The 18,887-nt window shown below is 38.3% G+C and overlaps 2 protein-coding genes across 9 annotated transcripts; one reads left to right on the top strand and one right to left on the bottom strand.

The window, feature by feature from the left end:
• Nucleotides 1-1,455: 1,455 nt before the first annotated feature.
• CPSF2 (cleavage and polyadenylation specific factor 2) lies at nucleotides 1,456-15,361 on the bottom strand. Its single transcript, XM_030274868.4, has 15 exons — nucleotides 15,252-15,361; nucleotides 14,561-14,746; nucleotides 12,925-13,084; nucleotides 12,735-12,840; nucleotides 11,130-11,259; nucleotides 10,692-10,807; nucleotides 9,934-10,121; nucleotides 9,237-9,527; nucleotides 8,042-8,142; nucleotides 7,504-7,704; nucleotides 6,742-6,894; nucleotides 5,966-6,191; nucleotides 4,002-4,301; nucleotides 2,917-3,051; nucleotides 1,456-2,768 (listed from the first exon to the last, which is right to left on the bottom strand). Exons 2-15 carry the CDS (start codon nucleotides 14,707-14,709, stop codon nucleotides 2,676-2,678), a joined length of 2,349 nt encoding a protein of 782 aa, XP_030130728.1. The 5' UTR covers nucleotides 14,710-14,746; nucleotides 15,252-15,361; the 3' UTR covers nucleotides 1,456-2,675.
• Nucleotides 14,777-18,317, top strand: NDUFB1 (NADH:ubiquinone oxidoreductase subunit B1). Of its 8 annotated transcripts, none has more exons than XM_072929361.1 (4): nucleotides 15,388-15,473; nucleotides 16,505-16,558; nucleotides 16,725-16,869; nucleotides 18,006-18,317. In XM_072929361.1, exons 3-4 carry the CDS (start codon nucleotides 16,730-16,732, stop codon nucleotides 18,040-18,042), a joined length of 177 nt encoding a protein of 58 aa, XP_072785462.1. In that variant the 5' UTR covers nucleotides 15,388-15,473; nucleotides 16,505-16,558; nucleotides 16,725-16,729; the 3' UTR covers nucleotides 18,043-18,317.
• The last annotated feature ends 570 nt before the right edge of the window (nucleotides 18,318-18,887 follow it).

The raw sequence follows: 18,887 nt of genomic DNA, 5'->3' as shown, positions 1-18,887 counted from the left end.
AAACTGTCACAAACAATGTTATTTAACTCAGGGTAAAGCTATGTTTTGATAGTAGGAATAGCATAATAATTAATGCTATAATTATTTTTTATCATTAGAGACCTTGCCTGTGTCTTCATATACCCTTGGTTCTTCTTATGTGAGTAATCTGAACTATCCAGGAGCCCTGGAAGGAAATATTTTTAACTGGTGAACACCAAAACTAGGTTTGAAGTTAATGTTCTTACCCTCAGAAGCAACAGAGCACAGAATAAGAAATGGTACTCTTTGACACATTTTTACTGCCAATGAAGAAAATGTAGAAGCCCGAAAACACAGCTTATGGATCACAGCAGTAGTGACATTTTGTGAAGGTAAGGGGAAATCAATCTTTTAGGTTCAGGTAAAAACTAGAACCAGACTAGTAACTCTGAAAATCACACAGAGAAGTTCAATTACTGTCTAAAGCAAATCTTAGTTGAGAACGTATCAAGGAACTGACAGCAGAATAGGCAAAATGAATGAGCATTGGCTTCAGGTGCACACTGCTCTACAAGCACTGCATGCCCAGCTGAGGAGCACACCTGGCCCACAGCACCAGTGCAGCCTCTGATACATTCTCTACAGACGCCCAGAACTCCAGTCCCAGCACTCAGCTGACTATTTTCACCTTGCATATCAGCTTTCTAGGTCTGATTTCACACTTCTTATACTGAATAGACTAAAATAAGAAGTTGTTCTGCTTATACTTGAGTCTTTTCCTCAGTAATAGCACTAATGTGGGATTCTCTGTCAGCACACACTAGAACGTAGAATGGTAACACTGAAACGTTGTGATCTTAGCTGAATTTGTATCAGTAACTTAGAAAAACAAACAAAACTGATAGAAAGGTTTATGATCACACTGTGCTGGCTTTATCCTTTTTTTAAAAAACAGAACTATTTTGACTTCCTAAGTGTTTTTTTCTTTATTGGTGTATTCCATGCAGGCATATGTGATCCCTTCCCATCCTAAGCCCTCCAGGTTAAAGTCCTATTGCCAATATGATTATGTACAAAGTAACTAACTTTATAAAAGTTCACCAGTATCAGCAACATTAGTAATACAATAGTATTCAGGAATGAGTATTCAGTATCATATAGATTTACATAGCATTGCTATAAAACCAGAGCATTTCTATGAAGTTCTGGTTATCAATACAAGGGAAATAAAGATTTTTCTAGACTGTTAAGAAAAAAAACCCACCACTGAGCTATCTAGTTATCCCTAGATTTTGTGTAGGAAAATACATTCTCACTCAGTATTATATTTTAAAGTTTTTTACATTTCTAGTGTATAGTTCTATCAAATGTTTAATACAATCTTCACTTTTAAGATACTATTTTAAACAGAATAGTCTGTAGATCAGATACAAAATTTTTGTTGAGAACCAATTGCAAAGCAAATTATCTTTCCACTGATAGCCCACAGGGCTATTTTTTGCCACTTTTTCAAAAGGTTTTATTTAAGTATACACACAAAGAGCATGTATTACAATGTTTTATGTAAAAAGCAAACAACCTCCACTGCCAAAGCTGGTGTTTCACACATGGATAGGGGAGAAAAGGATTAAATAAACTCGAGAGGCCATTTGTTTTTATAAGTTAATTTCTGAGAAATTAATGAACTCAAAACTGTGTTTATCCTTACCTAAAAGGTAAGGTAAATTCCCAGCATCAGCAGTTACAATAATTCATACTGTCATCTAGAACAGAACATAGCAGAAAATCATTAAATACATTATGTGAACTCAGATTTCAAGAGAAAATATTTTCCTGAATTTGACTCATGGCACACTTAACAAACAACAGTGAATGGATAAAGGCTTTAGACTTTGAAAAGTATTAAAATCAGAACTCAGAAAAGGTTTTATAATTGGCATAATTTTGGAAGAACTAGGAGTTACAAATTCTGTAAGTTTGCGCAGAAGTTACTCTGAAGCATAATTACTGCATTTTAAAATGCCAGAAAATATAATCTAATCTGCTTAGATTAATTGCCTAAGTAAATTTTTTATCCTGCAGATTAGAACATGAAATGCTGTTTCAGAAGAAATCAGCAAGATGGAACCGATACAGCGTTAAGATGCAGCCAGATTAACACTGGGGAAACTTTAGGCAGTCTAGTTTTAAGTGGGCTGTTAATAACGTAGTTCAACTAACCTCAGTTTAAAGAGGGAGATATTTGAGACTGTTCCCCAAATCAAACTTACTAAAAAAACCCCCAAGCAACTGAAACCAAAAACAACCACACAGAAACCAAAGCAAACAAAACCAAAGACACCATAGTTCTTTATCCAATCTTATTTTAGAACAAAGGATTTTTACATGTTTCGTATTCTTTGACAGGAAATCTGTGAAACCAAAACAAGCCCTGACAAATTGAACCTTTCCTGAGGAGCATTCATAGTCAAAAACTCATTTATAATGTGTTATGTGGGAGATGCCAAGTTGTAACAGTTTAACAGTCATCTACATGGAATGTACCAATAGATTTATGAACAACAGTAGCAGTTACTCACATGTTCATGGCAGCTAACTGTTCTTTATGCATTAGGTTTCCCTGTATAAATTAGAAAACTACAAAAAGTCAGAAACCGGGAGAAACCTCCATTGTCTGTAAAAGTTCAAGTGAAAACACCTTTGCAGCAGTTTTCTTAGACGATAGCATATTGCTCATATAAAAGGTCTCTTATCCTATAGAAGTCCTGGCAGAGGCAGCCTTCCAATCCAATACGCCCTGTTTCAGTCTGAAACAAAAGATATGTTTCAATTTATTATCTTTACATTAATGAGAAACTTCATTTATTAGTAAAATAAGGTTTTACTTATTACTAAAATAATATATATTATTTTATAATATTATTTGCCAAAGAGATTAAAACTCAGAACACCTACCCTGCGGACAGCCACCAGGTTGTTGCACACAAGCACTCCTCCAACAAATTCAGCTTGTATACCTTCCCGCAAGAGAACCTGCTTGAAGTCAGACAGTCTTGGCTCATTCATAAACACAGACTGGTGCCCAAGAACCTTCAAAACAACATACACGATTTTACTGCTTCTATTTAACACCTTCCATTTTTCCAAAGAGCTCATTATTGCGTTGGCAGCAGTGTGCCCAAAACTACAGGACTCTAAATTGGTTCTATTTCTGTTCACCTGCAGCAATACATCTTCAGGACAGAAGAGCCGTAGAAGTTACCCATCACAAAAAGCAAAAGGTTTTTCTTTGCTCACGTATTGAGGACAAATAGAAAGCTACAATGAAGATCCCTCTTCCAAGCTATGCTATGCCAGGGACCAAGCAGCAGTGAGGTGTACTGCTGATCAGTACAGGGTGCTATGACAGTTGCCATGAATCTGAACAGACTTTAGAGCCGTCTCCACAATTCCCTAGCTCCCAGAACACACTACATTTAGGACTGTGAAACAGAGAATCTTAAAAAGCATCTCTAGGATTAAAAGGTACTGGAATAATTCAACAGAAAGATAAAATAGTATCTCCTAAAATGCAAAGTAATTTAAAAGCTACCGTAAACTTATCGCAAAGATAAACTTAATGAATTCTGAAATCACTACTATAGAAGCAGATGTATAAATGTCAAAGATCTGTATCTCAAGTATATGAAGTATCTTTGAAGTATCATTGACAAAATGTAATAAAATCCTGAAGTGACTAACACCAATTGATTTCTCTGTCTGCAAGTACTAATTACAGATATGACACACACTAATTAAAATCTTATTTCATAAATATATGGCTCTGTTAATGGATGCAAAAGATCACCCTCACTGAAAAGCATAAAAGCTGAACAAAGAACAGCACCAGGTTTAACAAAAAGAAACCGGAACATGAAAACCCAGTTTCAGTTAGGCTTTCATTTGAGTAAGATCACAATATCAACCTCTAAGCACTAGAAAAATAAAAATGAATACAGAGATCTTCATAAAAAAAATCCAGACCAGCATCATTTCTATACCTCATGAGGTGGCATAGGTTCCAAAGTAGGAATGATCTCACTCTCCTCACACATCTCCTTGTCATCGTCACCAAAGAGGCTTTTCATGGCCTTCTGTTGTGCAATCACACTCGAGTCCGAAGAAGGCACGTCCACTTGCATCTCTAAGTCTTCATCTTCCCTCAACTCTCCCTCTTCCAAAATAACTCCAGTATCTACTTTTGAAACTCTCATGTCCAGAACACCATCTATCCAAGCCAACTCAGCATCCTTGGCTTTACAGAACTGAAGAGAGCTGACAAGAGAATCTTTCAACCTGACCTGGGTTGCACAAAAAATAAAAGTAGTATTAGTTTCATGGAAAATACAGAGGTCTTACTTCAAGTTTTAAAGATTACTAAGTTTCTCTTCACCATCTTTCCAATTGGCTTGATTCATGAACTCTTCTGGAGAGAAAGGATGGAACGGGTATCACCAAGGCAAGCTCCTTTCAAATTTAAAATATGTAACACTTGTATTGCAACTTAAAAAGCAGCAGACATCAACACCTTTCTCATCTTTGCTAAAATTAAAAAAGAATCTATAGAACTGCAAACTTGACTTAAATTTACAGCAAGAGCAATAATTTCTTTTTAAAAACCAGAAACCTTTTTTGCAGCCAAGTTGTTCCTCAGTTGGTCTTAGCAAATTCAGAGGAAGTTCCTATAGATACATTTAGGTTACTGATTAATAGTTAAAAATTTCAATCCTCCAAAAAATTATAATTACTATTTTATTGTAAGAAAGGATGTTGTAGTATGAGACTTTTAAGTGCCCTTACCCTGATTCCTCTGGGGGATTCTGGGACTTTAATCCTTTAAATAAAGCTCTACTCTTAGAGATTGTTATCCACATTAGAAGGTCTATGATTCCCATAGTGCAATCAAGGTTCCAACCATGTGAAAGAACCTCCAGCTACCCACCCATGTGCAGCACAGCTCACTCAAATGACACTGTGACACTGACACTTCACTCACATCTATTCTTTTCAAATTCAACATCGCCGCTGCAATTCTCCTGGGTCATTTCTTACACACTAGCAACTCTTATAGCCTTAAAAAACAAACAAAAAATCCCAACAACAAACAAACCACATGCAGTAAACATGCTGTTTTAAGGCTGCCATAACTAGATGATTTTTAATAACTGGACTTTACTAGAGGAGAACAGATTTTTCTTTGGAAGGAAACAGAATTTTCAACAATTCTACCAATGTTTTCCTATTAACTTTAAAAGAACAAAGGAATAAAGGATTACTGCAAAAAGTGTTTGTGAGAGACTTCCCTCTAAACAACTTCAAAAATTAAATTTGGAGCATACATAATTTTCACATAATTCACATAAGCTATTCCAGCTTTCTTACTTAGAACTTAATCAATTGCATTTAATTTTCATGGCTAACACACAGCAATACATTATGATAATGTTACTTACCAAGAATCATCACATTAAGTTTTTGTGGGGTATGGGTATCTCATTTTATCATTAGCTTGCTCCTAATTTCACATGTTTACTCTTAGGTACTATTTAAGTATGAAGCATTTTTTAATTCCAGCTCTTTAAGGCTCCATTTGAGATTCCAAAGAGAATGCTGAATTGCAGCTATTATACAATGGTATTCTAAATATAGGCATTATAAATGTGAAAATACTTCAATAAATCAAACTGATGCCCCTGTGGACACAAATGTTGCCTTTTGCACTTCAGGTAAAAACACACTGATATCAAATTCAAACTTTCCAACACTTACAAATAATAAGCCTCAGGAGAACACTTATCTAAAAGACACAAAAACACAACTAATGCCTTGATCACACAAAATTAATTGAACTCATAGGTGATACCACCTCTCCTCTCCCAAAGGGCAGAGGGCAAATTACATTCTGCTCATACAGCTCGACTACAGTCCACAGAAGTTACACAACTAAAAAATTGCAGTACCTTACCTGGTAAATGTGAGTTTCACTTGTAGCATCTACAGTTTCATGAAGTTTGGGCATGTAAACTTTAATATCTTTTCCACCAAAAGCTCTGCAACATTCTGCAAGGTCCTGACTGGCCTCAGGTGGTCCATGGACAATCACCAGTTGTCTTGGTTTCATTTGGTTAATAATTTTTTTAATTGAGTCCCCGTCTGAACGTCCTTCATAGTCAATGTATGTAACTCTGGCTCTAGTTTGAATTAAAAACCCAATAATAATATGTTTTAGTTTAAAAGATTAAACCTCTGAGTGCTCCAAAATACTTTGTTAAGATATTTTTAAATTATTGTACATCAACAAAAGCTGTCAGCACAAGGTATATTATGGATCTGTAAAATACAGTTATCAAATATTAGCGTGTGTGTATTTAACACTATACATTCACAAAACTCACTTATCTAGTTATCAAAAAAATAAATCATCCATGAAACAAACATTATTAAATATGTTATCCTTTTAACAAAACATACTTAAGTATCCATGCTACCATACGATTGTATCATTTCTTCCCTCTCTTCCAGCTGTCTCCATAAGACAGGAAACAAACCAAATTTTTTAAGAGTGGGGAACCATAAGACTAGTCTGTGCTCCCAGAAATACTAGTAAAATACAACTTAGCTTGGGGAAAAAAATAAACTAAAATCAAGTCCTTTCCCACTTTCTTAAATCCAAGTTAGCCTTTTACCCAATTTGCACTGTACCCATGCCACTGTAGCAGAATTGAGAACAAAGTCACTCACTTAATTTCCATGGATTCTGTTGCAGAAATACATTTGGTAGGAACATCTGATAAATCTTGGTCCATAGGCTCCTCTCCATTTGTCAAACCAGACTCTAATTTGCTTTTTTCTTCTTCTGTTGCTTGAAGTTCTGGAACTAGAAAATCCTCAGGTCTAAAGAATGAAAGGCATTTTGCTTTTTAGAGTAAAACCAAAGCACTACCTAATATAAAAACAAACAGCATTGATTATTACTACTAAGGGGTTTTTATAACTGTTATTGCCAGCAATTTTACTACACCTGACAAACATTTCCACACTTGAACAGAGCTGATTTGGAAAATACGACTTTCCTATCTTAAAAAAGAACTTGAATAACTTAGGAAATACTAGCAAATTGAGGATTTCTAGCAAGTATTCCTTACGCAAAGCTGACAAATATAACTGAATTTTGTTAGGATGAATAGTCTTTTCTCAACTCACAAATTTAACATTAAGTGAAATTTAAAGCAGAGAAAAGTCAGGTTAAAAGAATTTAAAATCTTCTATCTCATAAGATTAAAAAAAAAAAAAGCCTGGAGTGAAAATACATCCTAAGAGGTGTGAACACAGGTCGAGGATCAGCACTCTGCAGCTTCAATCCTTATAATAAGCTTTCTCTAAGACTTAGCAGTTTGAAGAGCATATAGCAATGCTGCAAAAGAGACAAAATGGTGAATTCAATTACTTCTAGTTTTTGATTATTTCATAGCTACTATGTTAGTATACATTACCACCACATACTTGATAATTTCACCATATTCATCCCATTTAATTCTTTCTTCAGGAGCTGGAAACATAGGATAAGATTTTTTTGCCTGTTTGAAGAAGCTTCCTTTCCGGCTACCTTCACCTTTCATCATCAAATCATGTTTGGTCTTATGTAAAGTCGGCTGATCAATATCCTCTTCAGCATCACTCTCATCACTGGAATCAATATCTGCCCTGAAATGACATTCAAAAAACACCTAGCACTTCTTTTTTTTTTCCTTCCAGTTTCATATTACATAAACACACTGAGTAGAAAATAACAGTTGACATAACACTAACCAAGGCCAAGGGCAGTTTATGTATCTGAGAAAGAGCTCACAGTCAAATGGCAGATGAAACTGGGCCTATCAGAACAACAAATCAAAGACAACCACTCCTGATTCCTCAGGACCCTCAGACAAAGCTACTGAAACTCTGATTTTCATATAGGCCTGAAGAGAGTTGAAGGAGCAGAATAATCACACAGAAATCTCAACTCTGATCATAACAGCAGAATGAGCAACCTACTTACTCTTTAGACTGCTCTAACTTCTTAGCTGCCTCTTTCTTTAATTTTTCCTTTTCTAGGTATTCTTCAAGTTCTTTTCCTTCCAACTTGACACGTTTTCTCAACTGCAGATGGAATTAAAATTAGTTACTGTGAGTAGCTGACACAAGGTTAATACTTTTCCTATACGCTGCTGACAAGAATATTTGTTCTTAGGCCCCAAGGGCAAGTATAAATTGTGTGTCACATACAAGACAAGACTACAGCAAAAATGTGGTACCTTGACATTGCAACATCATGATAGTATCAATTTGTACAGTCTGCTTTAAATGAAAGCATTTCTAGAAATATTAAAATCAATTAAGCTTTCCAAAAATTTTTGAAAATGTCTTCAGGAAATAGCTCTCCAATAAGTGAAGGCAAACACTCTTAGATGAGCAGTGTTTTTTTAGTTTTTCTATCATTAACATCAGATCAGAAGAAGCTAGCAAAGTCATACTAGTTGGCAAAACAATGCTAGATTTTGTTTCTTGTTTCCCAAGTACAGCTCACTTTGAATAAACTGAATTCTAGTAATAATCTAATACTATATATAAATCATTTATTTCAATCCAATCTAAAACCAAAATAAAGCTGCATCATCAGTATTGAAATTATCACTGCAATCACAGAGGACTTCCATAAATTAACAATGTGCACCAGAAAGAAGTAGACACAGGTGTACAGATTATTAAAAACAATTTGAAAGCATGAACAGCAATTAATTATCTCCTAATTTCCTGAATTTGCTTATCCTTCTAATCCTGTTGGGATATATTATACTAATTTGACTTGATTCTCCTCTCACCCAAACTGGGAGAATTTTCCAGCAAGACCAACCCATCATATTTGGTGATCTGTACGTCAACTGCAAGCAGACTTTTTCTATTGTAATACAAACACAAAGGAACAATTTGTCTAAAAATATTTAAAAGGAACTTCATTCTCAGCTCTATTAATTTTGCCATGTCATGAAAAAGCATTTTGCAGTTCTCAGTAGGAGACTTATTTTTATGTAAATTTATCCACAATCTAATAAATATGCAGCATACAGATTTCAGGTTTCTCTCCACCACTAGAAGCACTTCCAGAAGATAAAAAGAGAAACTATGCTCAGTTTTGCCCACACAACCCCAGATGGCCCACAATAAAAACCAAGAGCTACAGAGACAATGCTTACCTCAATATCTATAACTTTTTCAGATGGATTATCAATCAGGAATCGTGCTAATGTTCCAGGTGTAGTGCGGTAAGTTAAAATTATGGAGTTTTTGGAATCCTGGCACCATTGAATGAAAAGATCTCTAGAAAACCCACACTCCAAGTCAGGCTGACTGGCAAGAACAACTTTTGGACTTGGCACTCGAGCCAGATCAGACAGACTGTGACATAAGGAGAGATGGCGGAACTGAAAAGGGTTGTTTCTCTTGTCTTCAAAGCACCTCATCAATTTGTCACTCATCCATTCAACCTAAAATACATATTAGAAAAAGTTATCTATACAAATACAAATTCTTCAACAGCATAAGCTTCATATGAAGTACATGATGCAACATGCCCATGATTACTTCAGTATTTCTCAGCAGGTGTAGAAATAATGTTAAGCATAAGCAACACTGAAACAAGTGTTTAAGCTCTCTGTTAACAACTATAAACTATGCTAACAAGTCTTATCGTAAAGACAGAAATCAGTATCAAGAAACATGCCCAGTCACAACTGGACATTGTGTTACCTGATCAAAAGAGCTGTGATACAAACATGCAGTACAGAATAAGGACATTCCCCCAGTATTTTGCCATTTTTTACCATAAAAAGAAAAGCTTTTGCATAAATGTCCCTTTACTCTTCATAATTGGATTTTAAAATTAAAACAAACCTGTGATTTAGAGAACTCCACTACATTGTAGCTGACATTATTCAAAAGTGCAAGAGAGTAGACTCCTAATCCTGCATCTTTTGTTCTCCAGATCTGATCAAGAAGCTGAGCAAGTTCCAGAACTCTGCCTGCAGTATCCACGGCTATTAATACATTTCCATCACCTCGTAATGTCTCCAAAACATTAGCTAAGAAGAATTAAAAACAAAACAAAAACCTACTTATACTTTGAACCAAAGTTAGAAGGTTTGTGGTGTGGCTTGGATTTTTTTTTTTTGTTGTTGTTGTATCACACTAGTAATCATATTCAAAAGTGTACTGAACACAGAAATAAGTGAAACTTCAAAAGAGATCCAAATCCACACTTCCACCACAATTAAAGGGAGCTGGAGTTTCCTCAGTAGCTCTGAAGATCGCTCTGCCTTGGTATCTCTTTTGTTTGTTTGTTTGTTTAATTAAAAAACAACAGAAAATGGAGTTTAAAAAAGGAAAGTGCTGAGGAAGGTGATTTAAAAATCCCTGAAGAGATTTAAGGATACTGAGTAAAATATACTATTTTCAAATATGGTTCATTGTTGTTAGGAAAACATTTAATTCGCAGAATCAGTATCACCAGAAAAGAGTAATTCAAAACTTGTTACATTTTAATAAGGATTCTTAAGTTTAAATGCTAATGAATTTCTTATAGAGAAATAATTTATAGTGGCTAATAAATCACATTACTGATATTTTTGAAGCCCAAACAATACAATACATACTCAGCAGCTGTTCATCCCTTTGCTTCCTCCTGGGTTGTACATAAGTAGCATTAAATGAATCTGTAATAAGCAATGAAGGCCTGCTCAACATTTCCAAGGAACATCCATTCAGATGGCTGCGGAAAAAAGGAAAAATCTCACTTTTTTGCATTTCTATTTTATGAGAAAAAATAAGACAGCTAAATTCCAGATATTTGCATATACAGAAACCGAACTACTCAGCTGCTGAATGCTTCCTGCTTCAAATTTACAAATAAATAAAAATGAATGGAATAAAGAAACCCAGAGCTAATGCTTGCTTCAAACTGATTAATCTGGATGCAAATGAAATTAGTGGTCTTATTAGAACTGGAAATGCACTTGCACACCTTCTTATCACCCACTAAATGATACACACCTAACACAGCTAAGAGCTATACATTACTGTGTTGAACTTACATCTCCCTCTTGTGGTTGAAATCAACGGCATAAACAATTTCTTCCTCCCCATCCTTGACAATCTTCCAAATTGTGCCTCCTATCATGTGACCAGCTGGCAATGGTGTGATTGACAAACCATGTCCTTTGCCTACAAAGGTTTTCAATATTTTAGGTAGATTACACATATCAAAATCCATTACTTTGAACAAGACATAGTAACTTTAAACAACTGAATACCCAAATTACTACTGAGAAAAAAAATCAAATTAATTATGAAAAAGCAGTAATATCTGTGCTTCCTGTCTAAGCAGTAACATAAAAATATTTTGCAATTCACTTTTATATTTCCTCCAGAATAAAGAAACTAAAGATCACTTCTTCCCTCCACCTCCCACTGATACTCAGATGCACTGCAGAGCTGCTGTAACTATGGACATAAACAACAGTAAATTATATAAAAAACATATCACAAGAAAGCAAGCACAATGATGAAAGCCCGGATCCTCTCTGGGGCAACATTAAATGTTTACTGTATCAATCACTTTTGAGGTACTTAGGAAAACTTACATAAATTACATAATCTGGAAGCTTTCCAGAATGACAAACACTCAAGTCAAACCATAGCAGAAAAGGTGCTCATGTGCTGCAGTCAGGGATGACAGAACTTTTCAGCAACTGATGCATTTTTGAAATGCACTGTTGCTCCCTGTCATTGATACCAGCCTGCATGTTTGTCAGATTAAAATTAGACCACCCACAACCATTACTCACTGATTCTGCTGCATTAAATGCACAGTAACAATTAACAATTAAACATATATTATATTTGTAAAGGCCTCCATTGAGTATTTTCAAATCACCTCCATTAAATATAAAAGAAGTTAGTTGTTTTAAAAACGTTGCATGCTAAAATTACTCTTTAGATGTAAAAATTTCCAGGGTAGACATAGCCTTGTTACAACTATCTCAGAAAGGAGCCAACAGTCTTTCAAGGACAACATCCGTTCTCTATTTTCCAAATAAGAAGTCAAGTCTTTTGGCAGCACTATTCATGAACCTGTAAAATACTGCACTACAAACTGCTGGTGGTCAGCCTGTACGTATCTCTGTTCAAGAAGACAGTTTTTGTTTTATTCTGATCTTTACATTCACCACTAGTGGAAAGCTGTTGAGTGTCACAGGTTCCAGCAATATACCACACTGAGTATGATCTGAGTCACTGAAGATCTCCCCATTAAATCATGCACATGCTATAACTTCATCTCTGCAACCTGCTCTAGAAAGCCTTCCCTTGTGTTACTGGTTATGGAGAGTTCTGAGCTATCTGCTGCTAGACGTAAGTAAATACTTTTAACAGACATCAGTAAATTTCAAGAAAAGTTACAAAAACAAGAAAGAGAAACAAACACCTAAACATTCTTTGGCATGACCTCCTCTGCATTAAGTAAAAATTTTATCCATTTCTAGATACAATTGCAATTGATGCAGACTGACATAAGGCTAATGAATTCAGCACTGCAAAACACAGTATTTCAGAATTCAGTCCCTTTAAAAAAATTACTTTAACTCTTAACTGCTCTGTTGCCTTTCACTAAAAGTAAGTTCTTGAGGTGGCAACTTTACCTTTTAAGTTCACAATCTGAGAAAACTTCAGCTGTTGTATCTTATCAAAGGCTGCATCTACATCATCCAATGTAAAGAGTGTGAAATCTTCAGTATTATGGCGGGACTAAAACAAACAAAGAGGTACAGAGCATTCAAACACTCCACCATATCACAAATGTTGTGTATGAAAGTATCAACTTAAACATACCTGGTAGAGATCATACATAAACATCTGTCCCATTTTATATACAGGAATAGTTGCATAAATGGCACAATTCAATCCCATTTTTCCAACTGCATATGGAAGTGCACCAAGGTGTAGAGGGTCAGGGTGGGAAAGAAGAACAGCATCAACCTGGTGTACATGCCTATAAAAAGAGGGCCAACAAAAGCCATTGAATGGAGCTCTGTATGGTTTTGTATATCCCCTGCTAGAGATATTTTGAGAATACATACACAATCTGAATGCCAAAAAATGAAACTTAAATCCTTCAAGAACTGGGACAGTTTTAAAAATCATAATTAAAACTTACAGGTGTTTCCTAATGTTCAAGTACTTAAAAACACAAGTGACTTCAGAAAGCGTAACTTTTAGATCTGAAGACGTAAGTTTAACATCAAACTCCTGATAAAAAACACCTTAGTATATAAGTGGACACCAGAAAGTAAATTACCTGAGGGACCAAGAATATTATCAGTACAGATGTGCTACAAATTGCTTATACACCCCAAAACAGACTACAACTTTTCTTCTGATGGGAGTGAACAAGTAATAGGACCAAAGACACAACAATCCTTAAACTAATAAAGACCAAATCAAAATATATTTCTTTAAATACAGAAAAGATCAAACATATCATTTAAGAAAAGTAGCACATCAGTTCAGGGGATTTTATACTCTTAAAAACATTTGTTTTTCCTTGCAAAGTGTTGCATAAAATTAGAACTCTCACTAAAACCTTTCTACATATCATAACTGAAAAACTTGAGAGCACAAAACACATGTAACAAATGAAAATACAAGCTGGACTGACAGTTTTTTGTTCCCTTGCATACTAAGAGGGACACACACATTCTTCTCGATGGCTGTTACGATAAAGGGAATTTTATCCAATTGCTTCTTAGATAAGACACTTAAAAATTTGTATAAATTATCCTCAACAATCCTCACTTAAGAGATTTCAAACATTGCAAGTGTGTCAATGCTACAAAACTAGTATCAAAAAGCTCAGTTTCCTTCCTAAATTTCCATGTTTCAGTCCTAACTTGGCAATCAGCACAGCTCCTTGTTGTACATCTGAAGAAGTTCAGTACTGAAGGCTGGGTAGATTTTGGGTTGGAAGGTTTTTTTCCCTTTGCAGGGATAGTGTCCTGACAGAAGGTGTTTTCCTGACAGTCTATTCAACTTGAAATAAGAGCCAAGAGTTGAACTGCTTTGTATCCAGCCTACATACAGGAGAGGAAGGCTTCCTCTCCCATTTAAAACTTAGTTAACTATTCTAACTATTCTGAATTAGCTGACAGTAAAGGTCAGTCTTCCCTAAACTGCGTCACATTTATGACAATAAAAAACAAACAAATCATCCAAGCCAAAACAAAAACTGAACAGTTTGAGAATTACAGTCAAGAGACACAACTCACTGGACTGACAAGGAAAAAATCCCAAGTTTCTGCAAGAAATGTTTCAGCAGTGTGATTCCCTTCATGTAAAATATACACAAAACAAAACAAAAGAACAATTCTGCATTTAGCAACACCATACACCATACCACTGCGTGGAATTTTGAAAACTTTTAAGATAGACCAAACCCTATTTTAACAGGTGTATGAACTGAACTACTTACTTCCTCAGAGAATCAATAATATCCATAGAAAAGTTTTCATCCCAGCCACAGTCCAAAAGAAAACGAAACTCATCTACTTGCAAAAGATAGCAGAGGGCAGATTCCTCCTGCACCCCCGAGAGCGTAGTCAACTTGATAATCGACGTCATTTTCCTCTCCAAGTGTTTAATCCCCAAAAGAACTAATCTGAATGGGGGACAAAATGTTTCACTGACTGACACAAAGAAAAATTTAATTTGCTTAGATCTAGCTTCACATATTCCTGAAAATATGCAGGCTAACGGTGTTAATACTGTTCAATACAGCTGCTCGATACCAATTAAGTTGCAGATATTAACAGTCTACTCTTGCAGGTCTTATTAGAAAGAGGTGGGGTACAATAAACATTAAGAATAATTCAAAAAAGGATCCCTAGGAGCAGGGCAGTTAACAGCAGCTCCTGGGAGCTGGATGGGGGCACCCAGAGATGGCACATCCAGGGCCGCGACCCTCAAACCCAGGGCCTGCCCGACCAGGGGCACAGCGCGGGCCGGGCGCTGCGCGGGGGCTCCGGCTCTCCAGCGCCCCACCGGGCCTGACGCCCGGGCCTGGCCTCTCGCCGGACGGGGTTACGGGGGCGAGCCGTGCGCGCACTCCAGCCCGAGACGAGGAGAACAAGGGGAAGAGGAGGACGATGCGAAGGAGCCGGTACCTGCCGCCCTCAACCACCCCCAGCCCGCGCCGCGCTCGCCGCCATCTTGCGGGGGCGCGGAGGAGGGGCCGCGGGCGGAAGGGGAGCGGGCTGCACCACCGCGAGCCCGCCGGGGGGAGCGCGCTCCTCCCCCGGCCCCGCGCAGCCGTGGTCCGGCCCGGCCCGCCCGTTCCCGGTGCCCTTGGCGCGGCCGCTGCGGTCCCGCTGGCGGTGCGAGCGGCGGTAACGGCGGGGTCGCGCGGGGCGGGAGCGGCGCTGGGGCGGCACCGCTGTCGGACCTCCTGCCAGCGCCTCGCCCTGTCCCCGGGACACGGCGGCGGGCGGGCGGGAGCGCCCCTCAGCCGGCGGGCTTTACGGCGCTGTGGCCCCTGGAGGGGCGGTCGGGGTCCCGGGCAGGCCGGAGGCGGCTGAGCCGGGAGGTGGTGGGGCCGTGCCGCGAGTCAGCGGCCGGGCCCGGGGCGGGGGTTCGGGGGGTTCCCGCAGGGGGGGTTCCCGCAGGGGGGGTTCCCGCAGGGGGTTCCCGCAGGGGGTTCCCGCAGGGGGTGCCTGCGTGCCCGCCCCACAGCGGCCGTGGCGGGAACGGCGGCGGAGTTCGCCCTCAGGACCCGGCCGCGGCTCCCAGCCCGCGGCTGTGTGTCACAGACCTCACTGGTACCCCGTGTAATTCCCTGATCTGGAAGGCTTTGGTTGAGTTGGAAAGGTTTGCTGGGCCCCTATGGTCTGGAGAAGTCTGCGAGGGGATCTCATTAATGCGTGTAAATATCTCAAAGGCGGGTGCCAGACTCTTTTCGTTGGTGCCCAGCAACGGGACGAGGAGCAATGGCCAATTAAGTGTATGTGCTAAAACACAAGAAGTTCTGCTTCAAGACAAGGAAGAACTTCTTCAATTTGAGGGTTACAGAGCACTGGAACAGCTTCCCAGAGAAGCCGTGGAGTCTCCCTATCTGGAGACATTCAGAAACCACCAGGATGTGTTCCTGTGTCATCTGCTGCAGGTGATCCTGCCTTGACACAGAGGTTGGACTGGATGATCTCCAGAGGTCCATTCCAACTGTAATGATTCTGTCATTCTGTGATTTTAGAAGTGTCCTTTCTTATCTGTCACTCTCTGAGACTTGATACAGATAATGAAGTCTCCTTCTACAGAAGTTTAGGTTATGAAAGTGTTTCTAATGCTTTACAGAGTAGCAAACTTCTGTAGAATTGCTTTAATGAGTAAATTAAAGAGATGTTCTATTTCTCTCCTGTTTTAGGATGAAATCCTTTTTCCCAGGGTCAACAGTTAGGATTATTTCTAAGAAAGCCAGGTATGGGTTTGAGAGCAGTATGTTTCTCCCAGGAAGTGTTTAATAGCCTTCATGTATATTATGTAATTGTGGAATCCTAATAAGTGAGAGTAAAGGTGCCAAGCATGCACCAGTTTCCAAGTGCACATGTATTAGTACCTCTTACCTCTTACGCTTTTCTTTCTAGCAGTCATGGTGAATTTCGCCCAAGCTGTGCGTGAACACTGGGTTCACATCCTTGTTCCCTTAGGATTTGTGATTGGATGCTATTTGGACAGATGGAATGATGAAAGATTGTCTGCCTTCAGAAACAAGAGCTTATTATATAAAAGGTCTGTTTTATGATGCCTCTTATATACATATATAGTTATTTTTCAAAGTGCTTCTCAGTTCTTTTTTAGTCATGATTGTAACCAAAAAAAGGGAAGAAAGGCCTAAAAATATCAAGCATTCATGAAGTGTTTTAGGTCAGTAGTACCCTCTGAAAACAGAATCTTTAGGAGCTATCATCTTCATGAAAGAAAGGATCATTAACCGCTGTCAAGTTCGTGGTCATGAAATATGGAAACCTTTATTTTTACTCTCTATAACTTCAGCAGAAAACACAGAGCTTGAGTTTTTATTTTCTTTCTTAAATTTAAAATGATGACAGTGTTTTTTGACAAAATTCTTTTTATAAATGTGTGTTACTTAAGTGTAATTACCAAGTTCTTGAAAATTAACATACATGCTGCTATATCTTCACTGAATGATGTGATTATATACACTGATGAGTTTGGGTTTTCTGGCTCCTCAGGGAGTATTTACATCAGAGAACTTCAGGCATTGACTCACCTGTGTCAGTTCTAATTCTGTATTATGTCATCAGGTTAAGAAAAGAGGAGAGAAAAAAGTCATGTTGCAGAAACTGATAGCTGGAGTGCTGTCAGTTTTCGAGTGGATTTGTTTTTCCTCCTCTGGCCTCACCTAAATTCATTTTGAGTAAGAAAGAAAGCTTTTGACATAATCCACCCCACTGATACATTAGCACTTTTCTTAATGTATTTGTTAGTGAAGTTGGGCTGCTATGTCAGTGTCTTGTAAAAATCCTTCTTCTTTCACACTTCTCTTTCCACTAAAGTAATGAATTGTTATATTTAAAAGAAGTAGAATTTTTCATTTTGGATCCAGTTAAAAGTCTGATAACTACTTAGAAGTCAGCTACTCTGTGCTTCCATTTAAATGAATGGAAATTCGGAGGACTCAATCCATTGAAGCTTTTGAAAGAAAGGAGGAAGTTTATCAGTATGGAAAAATTTTTTAACTGACAGCAATTGCAAGGAAAATTAAATTTTTACATAAATTTCAAATTGAAGGTATGGTTGAATGTAAACGAACACAGATAAGTACTTCCATTTATTAATAATTATTCTAAAAATAATGATACTAATTTTAGTCTTTTGCCTCTTCTTTTTTTTTTTCTACAAAGGGAATTGAAGCCTGGTGAAGAAGTAACTTGGAAATAAAAGCTGATGATGAAAAGGAAGACATTTTTGTTTGATTCATCGTCTTACATATTGAAAGAACACCAATATGATTTTTACCCTGAGAGGATACTACAGTAAAGGACATCTGCAGTTCATCAATGCTAGTTTGATATCTGGTGTTACGTTTTGAAGATTATTTAATTACATGACTAATATGTGTTCAGGAATTCCATTAGTCCACAAGCATTGAGAAAATTTTCTTCCCTACTCTGGAAAGTAGAGGAAGAATTATAGAATAAACTATGCAAAAATGATTTATGTTGGTATTGCTGTGTATGGTGTGGAATCCATGTGTTTATAGCTATTTCATGAACTAGCCTTCAAAGAAATACTTCCATAAATCCAGAATGTGTTTGACTGGTACTGAACCTGCTTAAGTTTCTTTCTGGATTTCCTCTGTAGGCTTGTTTGGAATAGTGATTAAGCAGTTATCGCGGCTTTGTGAGTGGACCAGGAGGGTCTAAGGAGTGCGCAGCTGGTGAGCACAAGGCAGGAGCGCGCGGTGCCGGGCGCTGCTCCGCTCGGCGCGGATAGAAGCGGCGTTGGGTCTGTGCGGATAGAAGCGGCGTGGGGCCGGCGGGGATAGAAGCGGCGCTGGGTCGGTGCGGATAGGAGCGGCGCGGATAGAAGCGGCGTGGGGCCGGCGGGGATAGAAACGGCCCGGGGTCGGTGCGGATAGGAGCGGCGGTGGGTCGGCGCGGATAGAAGCGGCGTTGGGTCGGTGCGGATAGGAGCGGCGCTGGGTCGGTGCGGATAGGAGCGGCGCTGGGTCGGCGCGGATAGAAGCGGCGTTGGGTCGGTGCGGATAGGAGCGGCGCTGGGTC

The sequence above is a fragment of the Taeniopygia guttata genome, chromosome 5 (genome assembly GCF_048771995.1).
Source record: "Taeniopygia guttata chromosome 5, bTaeGut7.mat, whole genome shotgun sequence".
Taxonomy (NCBI): domain Eukaryota; kingdom Metazoa; phylum Chordata; class Aves; order Passeriformes; family Estrildidae; genus Taeniopygia; species Taeniopygia guttata.
The sequence above is the reverse complement of the archived record's forward strand: the minus strand, read 5'-3'. Positions and strand labels throughout refer to the sequence as shown.